The following is a 16,220-nucleotide window of genomic DNA, read 5'->3' on the forward strand; positions in this document are numbered from 1 at the left end:
TTGTGAAATTTTCCCATGTTGGGAAAAAAACTACTCAAATCTATTTAAAATCATTAGGCTTATTAATCCAAAGAACCAGTTTCATCTGCCCTTTCTCTGTTGCTAAAGGATATGACAAAAACCTGGGAAAAAGCAGCAAAATTTCTACAAGAAAAAAATCATGCCTCGAAAATCTATTAGAGTTGCATTTTGGCAAGATTCCATAATCAAAATATACTTTTAAAATTGATTTTACTGGTATGGGGAGGAAGGGGAGAAATGTTACAACAAAAATAAATCTTATTTAACACAGTAAGCCTATCACAATGGTAGGCTATAGTTAAATCCCTGCAGCTGTGTAGAATACTAGCCTTTTAAGATAGTACAAATTAAGCCAGTGGTTCCCCAAGAATAACCCCTGGACCAGCAGCACTTCTAATTACCCGGAAACTTGTCAGAATACAAATCCTCAGGTTGTACTCCCAGTGAATCAGAAACTCTTAGAACAACGCCCAGGAATCTGATTTTAGCCAGTCCTGCAGGAGCACTGGTGCACTCCGAAGTCTGAGATCCACATCTCTACACTGATGAGAACTACAGAAGGTTTTTCGACAGTTTAAGATTTTCCGAAGGTATTAAAAACAAAGCAGAAGATGACCAGAGACAGTGCCTGGATCTGATCTACCAGGGCAAGTTTTTGCTTTAATTCTGGAAGTGTTTTACAGGTACCTTCTAAGGGAATTAGTGGTCTATTTAATCTGCTTAACACCCATCGGAGTTCATGTGACATTTACACTACTTTAAACCAGGGGCTGAAAACTGGCTGTTCATTAGCTCCCCACGGTGTTTTAAAAACCAGGAAATATCATCTTCAAAAACATGGGAAGACCAATGATACAAAGACTTAATTCCCACATGACAATTGGCTGGTGTATCGCAGCATATGGACTCATTAGAAGGGACCGGTTCTTTCCTGTTCTCAAGGGTCCCAGTTCTCTGTATAACCGTATCCCATTCTACTCATTAACCTTGTAGTCAGGGTCCCTATGGGCCAGGCTGATTGTCACAAATTAGGCTTACCAGTTGTTTACTGCTGGCAATACTTCCAATTGGTCAGTGATCAAGTTAAATATTTTGATGATCGTATCAACCTACAGGCATGTGAATTTGCCATGCCTGACTCACCCCTTCTCTTCAAGTGTGTGGCTTTATGCAATGAACAGCCCTGAATGGCTCTTGGTCCTAGGGAGGCTCCATGTGGCCGTGTTAAAATGCATCACTTAATCTTCTACATGTGTATATACAGTATCTATATACCACATGGTTTCAAAGTACAGTACTAACCCTCTTTGCTTGGATTTACTCAGCTACTCTATATTTGTGAGCAGATAGGATCATAGGATGTGAGAGATAGTAAAGATTTCAGAATATCCACTTGTCACAGTAACTTCCAACTCAAAGAAAACAGCACACACCAAGCTAAGGGTCCCTGAATTATCCTTACAGACCCTATTTTGGGGTCACATATTCCAAATCTGCCAATTTGGAAAAAGGCATTATCAGGGGTGGTCCATCTTTTTTTTTTTTTAAGTTTATTTATTTATTTTTGAGAAAGAGGGAGAGAGAGAGAGGGAGAGAGAGAGGAAAGGGCAGAGAGAGAGGGAAAGAGAATCCCAGGCAGGCTCTGCACTGTCAGTGTGGAGCCCATGACCTGAGCCGAAACCAAGTGTCAAACACTTAACTGACTGAGCTACCCAGGTGCCCCGGGGGGTGGTTCATCTTTAAAAAACATTTTATATACATGTAATACTCATTTGAGAAACGGTGCTACCAACATGTAACTTCACTTGTCAGATCAACAAGTGATTGATTTTATTGTGAGTTAAATATTTCTGTGATCTGCATAAAGCTCAAAAAGCTCATGGAGCAAATGAGGTTCAAAGACATAGAAACGACCACTACCAGCCACCTCCTTTCTCCCTACTACAGAGACTAGATGCCTTCAATTCGCCCCTGCTGTAGAAGGACTCTAGGAGACTATTAGTGGAGAGGGCACTGGGTCAGGAGTCAAGAGTCTTGAGTTCTAATCCTCACATAGCCACCACCTCTCTGATTTTGCAGTCCCCTATCTGGAAAATGGGGGGCATTGGAAGGGATGGTTCTTATGGGTCTCTTCCAGCTTTAACAGTATAGAGTTCTGCTTCTGCATTTAATGGACTCATGTCAAAAATGCTCCTTAGGTCACGAGATTCACAGCTAGGTAATTGTGTGTGTATTCTTGGAAAGTGGTATGGTGGCCACAGGGAGGGGGCAATGGTGGTAGTGGTAAGGCAGCCAAACAGAAACATAATTATCACCTTGGCCTTGCAAGTAAGTACTTTACTCACAAACACGTAAACAATCACTTCCCTTTAGTTTTCGGAAATTTAGCTTTACATGGTATGTCTACTCTCCTTTTAGACAAAACTATGTACTTACTGACTTACGCATTTATTGAAAAAAAATTTCTAGATAAACACCATCTACTACTGTCTTCCTGATTTTTAAAAATCAACTGGAAACATGAAATCACTATGTCAAAATGCCTAACACATTTTGCTTTTTAAGTTTGTAACACTTGGAGACAACAAGCTACAGAATGCTCTACGCTCTGTGGCTAACAGAGATTCCTTACAGCCCTTTATGAAACATCAAATCTCTGTAAGCAGATGGTCTGCAAACTGTAAGATCACAATTGCAGATGAAATCCTGGACTCAGCTTACCTTCAGAGGCAAAACACAAGGCAGCTTGGCAAAAAACGTCTGAAACTGGTTGCTGATTGTGGTCCAGAGGCTGCTAGGAGAATCCATGGGCAAAGCTTCCATGAAGGTAGCAATGTTTTCCAAACAGCGTATCATAGCACCCCCTGCTGGTAAATTCTTTTTGTTATTTAGACCCTAAAAACACAAAAGCATAGGCAATCAACTGCTGAAACAGCTTGGGGATTCATAGAGCTATTTGTCGAAGATCAGCTTTAAAAATCACACATTCACAGATTAAACATGTGTTGTGTGCCTACTATACAGGCTGTTCGGTGTAATTGGCAGGAGGTGAACAGAGAAGAATCAAAAAATTCGGACAAACGGGAAAAACTGTGACTTTTAATTCAGTGGGAGACGGTGAAATGTGAGTAAGAAATAAGAAACACGTTTTAAGGATCTGCAGTTGGTGTGGTTAGGTGCTAAGAAGACACAATGAACGATGCTTGCTGGAAACTCCACTGGCCAAAGCCTGAGAGTAATGACTACAGAAGCAGCGAAGTTTATAGGGCCATTGGCCAACCCTGCAAGCTAACTGAGAACGCTACAAAGCAGAGGACCCGACACATGAACCCAAGCGTCCGGATATGAACCGGCAATGGAGCTGAGAACTGAGGTCGTCTCATGACTGAGCACAGAAGCAGGACCTGAATCCCAAACCTCACGCTAAATAAGCAGAATCCAAGTCTCGCAATACAGTGCACACGGCTCCACCCACTGCGCATTTGGAAAGCCTGAAAGCTCAGTGCAGGTGAGCGCTTAACAGCTGCCATCCAGCCCTCAGTTGAGGGTGCCCAAGGAGCTTTAAATAAACAGTCAATCCACACACAACAGCAACGTCCAATTGGCACTCTTCCATGCGTTGGCAATTCTTATTTTTAATTAATTTTAAACATTTAAAAAATTTAAGATTAATTGGACGTGTGTTAATACTTAGTTTAAATTTAATTTTTCAGTTAAATGACAGGCCTTCTTCCTCAGCTGCGATTTCGGCGGGGGCTTAGACAGTCATCAAAGCAAACCTACCTCCAAGAGCTGACTGAGAGCAGCGAGAGAGCTCAGCTCATTGAAGTCCATGAGAGACGTGGCTAAGGTCCGTAAGAAAGTCCCATCTGGAAAGTCAACAGTCAGATTTAGAAGCATTGGGGTTTCAGCGAGTAGCCACGTTTGTGGTGTTTGGATTCCCTGTGGAGGAATTACCTTTGATAGTGCTCTGGAACAGCTGTGGGAAGATGCCGTTGGGGGCCAGCTGATGGAAGATGCAGCGTAGGAACTGCTTGGCCACCCCCGCTGCGTTGCCGGGAACCATCATGCTGGGGGGTGAATGGGGAGAGAAAAGACAAGGACCCATGGGGCAACCAGCGTGAGCTTAGGTATTTCTGTATTTGTTTATTTTTTTTAATGTTTATTTTTGAGAGAGAGAAAGAGAGAGCATGAGTGGGGGAGAGGCAGAGAGAGTAGGGGACAAAGGATCCCAAAGTGGGCTTTGTGCTGACTACAGAGAGCCTGAGGCGGGGGATCCGGCTCACAAACAGTGAGATCATGACCTGAGCTGAAGTCTGATGCTCAACCCACGGAGCCACCCAGGCGCCCCTCTGTACTGGCTTATTTAGAGTTCAGGCATTTACACACCAGTCCTCTTATGGAATATCCCACTGTCTTTTTCATCAGTGAGATGAAATACTGCAGTTGCACGGAATCCCTGTTAATAAGAAGCTTCTAGAAAGAGAGAACCAGGAAATGTCAGAGGGGTGCCAGACTAATTCTTCCAGCCACCCCAGAGTACAGATGAAGGTTCTGAGGCCCAGAGAGAAAATGTGACCCACGAAGGCTACACATCCAGAAAATGGCAGAGTCAGGATGAAAACCGGGATGAGATTATCAGCAAGATCCTCCCACGAAGGGTCATTAGCTAAAGAGAGCTGATCTGAGGGAAAATGCAGAGAGGGAGAGATGTTCATACCTAATGGGAGACAGGACAATTTTTCTTGGGGTGCCTTGAGCTGGTACTTACAGGAAGGAGAGGGCTTTGATCTGTGCAGTCGATCCCCACCCTCCACATCACTTATGCCCATGAAAACAGGGAGCCAAGAGGTGATATGTGGCCCCAGAGACCAAAGGATAAGGAAGGATGTTCCCAGAGGTGATTAGACAGTGAGTTACCAAAGGAAGAAAGAAGAAAAAAATCAAAGAGCCCAAATAGGTCGGTGGTAAAAAGTCCCTTTTACTAAGCTGTTATTATGCTACCCAGAAATGCTGATTCAAACTCACAGGTCAAAAACATTCTTCATTCAGAAATGACATCAAACTCACACAAACTCTTTCAAAAATTAGGGAAGGAGGGAACCCTTCCCACCTTATTTTATGAGGCTGGCATAGCCCTAAAACTAACATCCGATAAAGTCATTACAAAACTAAACTATACTAAACTAAACTAAACTAAACTAAACTAAACCAACAGTCTTCATGGACATTGAATCCAACTATAAACAGGATGATGGTCCATGACCAAATAGAGTTTATCCCAAGAATGTAAGAAGGACTTAATATTCAAAATCCAATCAATGGAATTCAATATATTAAAGAATAAAAGGCTCAGTAGGTTACACATCTGACTCTTGATTTCAGCTCAGGTCATGATCCCAGGGTCATGAGATTGAGTCCTGTGCCAGGCTCTGTAGTAGGCATGGAGACTCCATAGGATTCTCTCTCTCCCTGTCTCTCTGTCCTTCCCCTGCTTGCACATATGTGCTCTCTATAAACAAACAAACAAATAAATAAATGAGTTACCATCTCACACCAGTCAGAATGGCTAAAATCAACAACTCAGTTAACAACAGATGTTGGTGAGGCGGTGGAGAAAGGGGAACCCTGTTACACTATTGGCAGGAATGCAAACTGGTGCAGTCACTCTGGAAAACAGTGTGGAGTTTCCTCAAAAAATTAAAAATAGAACTACCCTATGACACAACAATTGGACTTTTAGGAATATATCCAGAGGATACAAAAATGCTGATTCAAAGGGACACATGCATCCCAGTGTTTATAGCAGCGCTATCAACAACAGCCAAATTATGGAAAGAGCCCAAATGTCCATCAACTGATGAATGGATCAAGAGAACACACACACACACACACACACACACACACACACACACACACACACAGGAATACTATTCAGCAATGAAAAAGAATGAAATCTTGCCATTTGCAACAACACGGATGGAACTGAAAGGTTATGCTAAGCAAAATAAGCCAGTCAGAGAAAGACAGATATGATTTCGCTCATATGTAGAATCTGAGAAACTTAACAGATAAACATAGGAGAAGGGAAGGAAAAATAAGATGAAAACATAGAGGGAGGCAAACCATAAGACACTCTTAAATACAGAGAACAAACTGAGGATTGATGAGGGTAGGGGGTTTGGGGGGTGGGTTAAATGGGTGATGGGCATTAAGGAGGGCACTTGTTGTGATGAGCACTGGGTATTATATGTAAGTGATGAATCACCGGGTTCTACTCCTGAAGCCAAGACTATACTGTATGTTAACCAACTTGAGAATGAATGAATGAATGAATGAAATAAGATATAATTGAAAAAAATAAATAAAAATAAAGAATAAAGGGCAAAAGCCATACAGTTATTTCAACAGATACAGAAAATGCATCTGACAAATTTAACATCCATCCATGATAAAAACTCTCAGCAAATTAGAAATAAAAGCAAACATCATCAGTCTGGTGAAGAGCATTTATGAACACCTACAGCAAGCATAATTAATGGTGAGATACCAAAGGTTTTTCTGGTAGAGCAGGAACAAGGCAAGGAAAGTCACTAACATCTTTATTATTATTACTGGAGATCCTAATCATTACAATAGGACAATAAGAAAATAAAAGGCATGAAAATCAGAGAGAAGTGAAATTGTCACTATTTGCAGACCTGACTTTTTTTTATATACAAATGCTTTTAGATTCTATGAAATCTTAAAAAGCAATGACTACAACTAGTAAGTGAACCCAGATTATTACATTACAATGTTAACATAAAAATTCAATTGCATATTTATACACCAGCAGCAAAAAAGTTGGAAAATTTTTAAAAATTCCATTTATGTTGGCTTTAAAACACTCAAAATTCTTGGGAATAAATTTAACAAAAGATGTGCAAAACCTCTACGCTGAAAACCACCAAACACTGCTGAGACAAACAAAAAAGACTGAATAAAATGAGAATATACACCATATTCATGAATTGAAAGACTCAGTATTTTTGTGCAGTTATCCCCAAATTGATTTATAGTTTCAGTACAATCCCCACAGGCTTTTCTCCCCCAAATTGAGAAGCTTACTCTAAAATGCATATGGAAATTTGATAAATTTATAACATCCAAATCAATCTTCTTGAAAAAAATGAGCCAAGTTGGAAGATTCATACTATCAGACTTCAAGACCTATCGTACAGCTATAGTAATCAAGACAGTTTGATGCCAGCTTAAGAGTCAACATACAGATAAACGGAACAGGATAGAGTCTGGAAGTAGATCAACCCTAATGTGGCTGTTTGATTTCAACCAACACCAAAGTGATCCAGTGGGGAAAGAGAAAGTCATTTCTTTTAATGGTGCTAAAATATTTAGGTTTCTACATGGATAAAAAGGAACTTCAACCCCTACCCTCACACCATACATAAAAATTAATCTGAGGGGCGCTTGGGTGGCTCAGTCGGTTAAACGTCTGACTTCGGCTCAGGTCATGATCTCACGGTTCATGAGTTCGAGCCCTACGTCGGGCTCTGGGCTGACAGCTTGGAGCCTGGAGCCTGCTTTGGATTCTATCTCCTTCTCTCTCTGCCCCTCCCCCACTTGTGCTCTGTCTCTCTCTGTCTCTCAAAAATAAATAAATATTTAAAAAAATTTTTAATTAATTTGAGACTGATCATATAAATGCTAAATATAAATGCTTACACCATAAAACTTTTAAAGGAAAATACTGGAGAATATCTTCTTGATTTGAGGACAGGCAAAGACAACAGGAAGAAGTAGTCATAAATTGTTTAAAAATTTTAACACAGTAGTCTTCACCTGAATTAAAAACATCTCACCAAAAAATATATTAACAAAAGGAACAAGTAAGCACCAGAGTGGGTGAAAATATTCTCAGGGCATATTTAATAAAGGACTGGTATTTAGGATATATAAAAAGGTCCTACAACTCAACCCAGTTGAACATGTACAAAAGATTCCAACAGACACTTCACAAAAGAAGACTTACAGAGGGTCTTGAAGAGCACTTGATAATATACTCAACAGCATTAGTCACCAGAGAAATGCAAATTTAAAGTATAATAAGATACCCACCAGAATGGTTAAGATTAAAAAGACTAACACCACCAAATTTTGGTAAGGATGTCAAACAACCAGAAGTCTCATACAATCCTGGTGGGAATACCAAAATGGCACAACCACTTTAAAGACACGATCTGCTAGTATCTTATAAAATAAAACATACACCCATCCAGGAACCCCACAATTCCATTCCTGGGTATTTATCTAAGAGAAATAAAAACATTTGTTTCCAAAGAGACTTGTATAATGGCCACAACAGCTTTATTTATAATAGCCCCAAACTGGAAACAATGCAAATGTCCATCAACAGGAGAATAAATAAAGTATGGGATAGTACTTAGCTGTAAAAAAAAGAAACAAACTACTGATACAGGCAACAACATGGATGAATCTCAAAAACGTTATGTTAAGTAAAAAAGCTCAGACACAAAGAAGCACAAGCTGTATGATTCCATTTATATAAAGCTCTATGGTGGAAAAAAAAAGTAAGGCTAGTATTTGCTTATGTGGGTGGGAATTGGGAAGATGCATGAGGGGACTTTCTGGGGGTGATGGTAATGTTCTATATCTTGACAGAGATTTAGGTTATGCAGGGGTATGTATTTTCAAAAATCAGTGAAATGTACACCTAAGATATGCATACTCTCTAGTAAGTAAATTTTGCATCAAAGGAAAAAAATCTTAATTTTTTTTTAACGTTTATTTATTTTTGAGACAGGGAGAGACAGAGCATGAACGGGGAGGGTCAGAGAGAGAGGGAGACACAGAATCTGAAACAGGCTCCAGGCTCTGAGCTGTCAGCACAGAGCCTGACGCGGGGCTTGAACCCACAAACCATGAGAGCATGACCTGAGTTGAAGTCGATTGCTTAACTGATTGAGCCACCCAGGCGCCCCTAAGGAAAAAAATCTTAAAGTCAAACTTCAGTCAGTGATAACTTTGCTGAAGGATATATGGGGGAAGTATGCTAATATCTGAAATTGACTTTGAAATGCATCCAAAAATAAAATGGATTGATGATGGGTGGGTAGAAGGAGAGAGGGATGGTTGGATATACGATAAAGTGGGTAAAATGTTCATTGTAGAATCTAGGTGACAGGTATATATGAGTGTTCACTATTAAGTTCTTCCAACTTTGCAGTATATTTAAGTTTTTACAAGAAAATGTTAGGGGGGAAAAGTTTTAAAAAATCTATAAAGGAGCATAAAAAAGAGGAGCAAATATTCCTAAAACCAAGAGTTACAGAAGTACAGTAACAACAGCACCGTCTTATGGTTGTAGGGGTCGGTACAGTTATGCTAACACATATCCTCTTTCACTGGGACCTCACAGCACATACCCCTGTGACCTAACAAGGCTATGCACTGGTATCCCTCTTTTATAGATGAGAAAACTAAAGCAGAGAGATTAAGTGTGTCCAGAGTCACACACAGTACCCACTCTTGCTCTCCTCTGGTTCTTCCTCCCACTGCAGCCAAAGTAGCCTTTCACACACACATCCCCTGCTGCATAAAAATCTTTCAGCAGCTTCCCACTGCGGCTAGTAGGAAGCCCAAGATATTTAATATGGTTTATAAGCCTGTATACACTGGCAAGCCAATCTCAGCAAGAGCTCACATGTCTGTGCTCTAGCCACACTGGACTTTCTGTGACTCTCCCTACACAATCTGTTCTTCACCACCTTCAGACCTGTGCACATGCTTTTTCCATAGCGATTTGCATGGTTAAACGCAACTCATTTCTTTCACATCTTAGTTTATTTTTTTTAATATAAAATTTATTGCCAATTGGTTTCCATACAACACCCAGTGCTCCTCCCAACAGGTGCCCTCCTCAATGCCCATCCCCCACCCCCCATCAACCCTCAGTTTATTCTGGAGTCTCTTATGGTTTGGCTCTCTCCCTCTCTAACTTTTTTTTTTTCCCCTTCTCCTCCCCCACGGTCTTCTGTTAAGTTTCTCAGGATCCACACAAGAGTGAACACATATGGTATCTGTCTTTCTCTGTATGACTTATTTCACTTAGCATTACACTCTCCAGTTCTATCCACGTTGCTACAAAGGGCCATATTTCATTCTTTCTCATTGCCACGTAGTATTCCATTGTGTATATAAGCCACAATTTCTTTATCCATTCACCAGTTGATGGACATTTAGGCTCTTTCCATAATTTGGCTATTGTTGAAAGTGCCGCTATAAACATTGGGGTACAAGTGCCCCTATGCATCAGTACTCCTGGATCCCTTGGGTGAATTGCTAGCAGTGCTATTGCTGGGTCATAGGGTAGATCTATTTTTAATTTTTTGAGGAACCTCCACACTGTTTTCCAGAGAGGCTGCACCAGTTTGCATTCCCACCAACAGTGCGAGAAGGTTCCCGTGTCTCCACATCCTCACCAGCGTCTATAGTCTCCTGATTTGTTCATTTTAACCACTCTGACTGGCGTGAGGTGGTATCTCAGTGTGGTTTTGATTTGTATTTCCCTGATGAGGAGTGATATTGAGCATCTTTTCATGCGCCTGTTGGCCATCTGGATGTCTTCTTTAGAGAAGTGTCTACTCATGTTTTCTGCCCATCTCTTTACTGGATTATTTGTTTTTTGGGTGTGGAGTTTGGTGAGTTCTTTATAGATTTTGGATACTAGCCCTTTGTCTGATATGTCATTTGCAAATATCTTTTCCCATTCCGTTCATTGCCTTTTAGTTTTGTTGATCAAATATTGTTAAAATGTCGTGCAGAAGATCGATTCAAGTTACGTCTGAAGGGAGTTCTCTGTGCCTCTTGGATTTCAGTGCCTTTTTCCTTCCCCAGTTCAGGGAAGTTCTCAGCTATTATTTCTTCAAATACCCCTTCAGCACCTTTCCCTCTCTCTTCCTCCTCTGGGATACCAATTATGCGTAGATTATTTCTTTTTAGTGTATCACTTAGTTCTCTAATTTTCCCCTCATACTCCTGGATTTTTTTATCTCTGTTTCTCTCAGCTTCCTCTTTTTCCATAACTTTATCTTCTAGTTCACCTATTCTCTCCTCTGCCTCTTCAATCCGAGCCGTCGTCATTTCCATTTTGTTTTGCATTTCGTTTAAAGCGTTTTTCAGCTCCTCCTGACTGTTCCTTAGTCCCTTGATCTCTGTAGCAAGAGATTCTCTGCTGTCCTCTATACTGTTTTCAAGCCCAGCGATTAATTTTATGACTATTATTCTAAATTCACTTTCTGTTGTATTATTTAAATCCTTTTTGATCAGTTCATTGGCTGTTGTTATTTCCTGGAGATTCTTCTGAGGGGAATTCTTCTGTTTGGTCATTTTGGATAGTCCCTGGAGTGGTGAGGACCTGCAGGGCACTTCCCCTGTGCTGTGGTGTATAACTGGAGTTGGTGGGCGGGGCCGCAGTCCGACCTGATGTCTGTCCCCAGCCCACCGCTGGGGCCACAGTCAGACTGGTGTGTGCCTTCTCTTCCCCTCTCCTAGGGGCGGGATTCACTGTGGGGTGGCGTGGCCCGTCTGGGCTACTTGCACACTGCCAGGCTTGTGGTGCTGGGGATCTGGCATATTAGCTGGGGTGGGTAGGCAAGGTGCACGGGGGCAGGAGGGGCAGGCTTAGCTCGCTTCTCCTTAGGTGATCCACTTCAGGAGGGGCCCTGTGGCAGCGGGAGGGAGTCAGACCCGCTGCCAGAGGGGTGGCTCCGCAGAAGCACCGCGTTGGGTATTTGCGCGGAGCGAGCAAGTTCCCTGGCAGGAACTGGTTCCCTTTGGGGTTTTGGCTGGGGGATGGGCGGGGGAGATGGCGCTGGTGAGCGCCTTTGTTCCCCGCCAGACTGAGCTCTGTAGTCCGGGGGCTCAGCAACTCTCCCTCCCTTTGTCCTCCAGCCTTCCCGCTTTCCGAGCAGAGCTGTTAACTTTTGACCTCCCAGACGCTAAGTCGCACTTGCTGTCGGAACACAGTCCGTCCGGCCCCTCCGCTTTTGCCAGCCAGACTCGGGGTCTCTGCTTGGCCGGCAGGCTGCCCCTCCGCCCCGGCTCCCTCCCGCCAGTCCGTGCAGCGCGCACCACCTCTCATCCTTCCTACCCTCTTCCGTGGGCCTCTCCTCTGCACTTGGCTCTGGAGAATCCGTCCTGCTAGTCTTCTGGCGGTTTTCTGGGTTATTTAGGCAGGTGTAGGTGGAATCTAAGTGATCAGCAGGACGCGCAGTGAGCCCAGTGTCCTCTTACGCCGCCATCTGTTAAAATGTCAATACTACCCAAAGCAATCTACACATTCAGTGCAATCCAAATCAAAATTGCACCAGCATTCTTCTCGAAGCTAGAACAAGCAATCCTAAAATTTGTATGGAACCACAAAAGACCCTGAACAGCCAAAGTAATATTGCAGAAGACCAGAGCAGGAGGCATCACAATCCCAGACTTTAGCCTCTACTACAAAACTGTAACCATCAAGACAGCATGGTATTGGCACAAAAACAGACACAGACCAATGGAATAGACTCTAGAATTGGACCCACAAAAAGTATGGCCAACTAATCTTTGACAAAGCAGGAAAGAATATCCAATGGAAAAAAGACAGTCTCTTTAACAAATGGTGCTGGGAGAACTGGGCAGCAACATGCAGAAGAATGAAACTAGACCACTTTCTTACACCATTCAGAAAAATAAACTCAAAATGGATAAAGGACCTGAATGTGAGACAGGAAACCATCAAAACCCTGGAGGAGAAAGCAGGAAAAGACCTCTCTGACCTCAGCCGTAGCAATCTCTTACTCGACACATCCCCAAAGGCAAGGGAATTAAAAGCAAAAATGAACTATTGGGACCTCATGAAGATAAAAAGCTTCTGCACTGCAAAGGAAACAATCAGATCTTAGTTTAAACATTGCTCCTTAAGGGAAGCCTGTCTCTCCTCCCTTCCTCCCATTACCTAGACTACCTCAGCTCTGCCTCATATACACCCACCCATCTCCCATCTCAGTAAACGGCACAGACATCTACCCAACTGTTTGGACCAGAACCTAGGAGTCATTCTTGCCTTCTCTCTTTCTCTCACACCCAACATCCAGTCTATCAGTGAATTCTGTTGGCTTGACTTGAAGAACATTTCCTGAATATATCCTTAATGGGACCTCTTCTCACTTTATTAGCTTGCACCTGCACCACTGAAATGGGCTCCACACTGGCTCCTCTGTTTCCACCCCTGACCCGCTTTCCTGCATGACCTATTTTCTTTTTTTTTTTTTTTAACGTTTATTTATTTTTGAGACAGAGAGAGACAGAGCATGAACACGGGAGGGGCAGAGAGAGAGGGAGACACAGAATCTGAAACAGGCTCCAGGCTCTGAGCTGTCAGCCCAGAGCCCAACGCGGGGCTCGAACTCACGGACCGTGAGATCATGACCTGAGCCAAAGTCGGACGCTCAACCGACCAAGCCACCCAGGCGCCCCATGCATGACCTATTTTCAACACAGAAGCTGGAGTGATCTTTTCAAAACACAAGTTAAGTCATGTCGCACCCGCGCCCCGCCTCCCCCCCCCCTCCCTGTTTCTCCCAGTTAAAGTCCTAACTCCTTACAATGACCTCCTGGGTCCTACCCGGCCAGCCTCACCGTCACCTCGTCCATCTCCTCTCCTACCCTTCTCCCCACTCACTCTGATCCAGCCTGCCTTAGTCTTGTTCCCCAAATATCCTGGGCACTTTCCTGACTTACACTTTTGCATTTGCTGTTTCCTCTGTCTGGAACATTCTATAAGTTGCCACCTGGATCACTCTCCCCCTTTTTCAGGTTTTGTTTGAATACCACTTCCTTAAAGAGGCTGTTCTTGACTGTTACTACATCCAAAATACCACCTCTGGTTGTTCTCTATCTCCTAGACTTAACTGATTATTTTTCATAGCATTTAGCACTGAATGATACTAAGTTACATGATCAGTTTTCTTGTTTGTTAATTTGCTTATTGTCTGCCTCCTCAACTGGAGCAGAAGTTCCAGGAGAACCAGGCTTCGCTGTTTAGTTAACTGGTGCCCTCAGTTCCTAGTGGTCACTCCATAAGTATTTACTGAATAACTGAATGTTATATGGTCTCCCCATACTTTTTGTTCATAGCACTAAGCACTGTTTACAATCATACATCTGCGCAAATATTTTCTTCTTGTTCACCTCCCAGGCAGACTGTAGGCCCCACAAGGAAAGGAATCATGTCACTTTTGCCCCGAGTTGAAACCTAAGTACCTGGCACAGTGCCTGCTACAGAGTGGACCTAAAATAAGTACTGTTGACTAAAATGAGTGCATGCATGAAAAAATAAATAAATAATAAAATTAAATGGGTGAATGCATGAGTGGGTGAATGAATGAATGAATGAATAAAGGCATGCACAGAAAATGAATGAATGCTCTCTGGGGCTGCAGTGAACCTAACAATATTCCCTCTGTGGTACACCCTCTGGTGTTTTAGAAACAGGATGAACATGCACAGGGGACAAAAAGAACGTGAGATTTGGGCTCACTTTGGCACCTTACCTTTCTGCTTGATTGGAAAAAGTAGTGCTGGATGCCAATCTAGGAAAAGCAAACAGAGTTACATGAATATCTTAATTTTTCATGACGAAATGTATGAGTACTGCAGTAGGACCCACTGTGGCCCCAGTTCAGATGGGGAGACAAGAAAAACTGTTGGCAATTCCCCTGCTTATGGACAGAGCCACGTGGTGGTCAGTCTCCCGGGTTCAGCTTAGCCCAGTTCCTGAGACCTGCTTTCTGCACCAAATCAGATGTTTCCACGGAGATGCACAGAGTTAAATTTGGTTTAATATATCACCCGGCCAATCTACAAATTGGCCTTTACAGCCAGGTTAGACAGATAATCAGGACAGCATTTGACCCAGTCTGTCTCTTTACATATTAACTCAAAATTCATTTCTTTGTGTTCCACCTCTGAAACGTAACCACAAACTAACCACAAACTATAAAAGCCTCTCTAAGAGAGTAAAACAGGCAATAGGGGTCTCTGTCAACTAATCTGTCATTAATCAACTAAATGACATATTGAGAAGAGAAATGTACTAAGTAATCAATATGTAACGTAATTTTTTGTCATTATATGGTTCATACACATGGAGATCTTCTATATGCATAGTAAGAAAGAGAATGTCTAAGCCCACTAAATTGGTGGGTTTAGAAAAACGTGTCTTCATCAGTAAGACATTGAAGAAACAAATGAGGAGATGCTAAAGAGTTGATGTATTTAAGACCACAAGAGAGCGCCCAGGCAAGAATGCATCTGGAGAGGAGGGTCTAGCAACCACTAACACAAGACACCGCTCCCCGTTGCTTTGCTTAATGACACTACAACGAATCAATAAGCACTGGCAAATCAAATAAACAGTCATTAAGGGTGCAGCAAATGCAATCTTGATGGCTATATCTAAAAAAAGGGGGGTGGGTAAATTTTAAGGGGGAACTAAGTAGAGAGCCAGCTACAGAATCACAGACAGCCTTGGGTGATAAATGCTGAGCTTACATACTCTTAGAACACCCTGGGAATAGTTCCTGTGGGACTAACACAAATAAACTAAGTGTTCGTAAATCCACATTACCTCATCTGGAATTAAGGCATGCAAGGAAGCCCTGAATCAGGTGACGACTGAATCCATTTCCTGGTAGGTTTGGAGATCAGGCTTAGGTTGCTAAGGACTGTGGCAGCTGCTTTAAGTGCTCCTCCCCCCTACCCTGTCTCCTGCTAGTCTACCCAAAGGAGGTAGAGATTTAAATATATGTATATGCAAGCAGGTAAAAATATATCTGCTACTGTTTTTCCTTCACTTACCTTCAAAGCTCACATCTTTACATCCAGCAGCTGGCAATGCTTGAACATGGTTTATTCTCATTTATGTTAAACAAAAATGAAATAAAACCCCTCTATATATCAATTACAACTTAGACCAGCTATTTCAAGGAGATGATAACAGATCAGACCAATAATGCTATCTGACCTACATCTGAAAAGTACTGATGGTAAGAACCATGACCTTGCATAAATAAAAACTCTCAATTCCACTGTTGGTACATTTGTTCCATAATTGCTATGATTAGGTTAAAATCAAG

The 16,220-nt window shown here is 42.2% G+C and overlaps 1 protein-coding gene across 1 annotated transcript in view; it reads right to left on the bottom strand.

Moving 5' to 3' along the window:
* Nucleotides 1–16,220, bottom strand: part of UNC79 (unc-79 homolog, NALCN channel complex subunit) — a 220,239-nt gene that overhangs the window by 52,606 nt on the left and 151,413 nt on the right. Inside the window, 5 exon segments of the mRNA XM_049612255.1 lie at nt 709–728; nt 2,701–2,916; nt 3,805–3,890; nt 3,979–4,091; nt 14,637–14,675. Of these exon segments, the coding sequence (XP_049468212.1) occupies nt 709–728; nt 2,701–2,916; nt 3,805–3,890; nt 3,979–4,091; nt 14,637–14,675 (474 nt within the window).

This window comes from Panthera uncia, assembly GCF_023721935.1.
Source record: "Panthera uncia isolate 11264 chromosome B3 unlocalized genomic scaffold, Puncia_PCG_1.0 HiC_scaffold_1, whole genome shotgun sequence".
In the NCBI taxonomy this organism is placed as follows: Eukaryota; Metazoa; Chordata; class Mammalia; order Carnivora; family Felidae; genus Panthera; species Panthera uncia.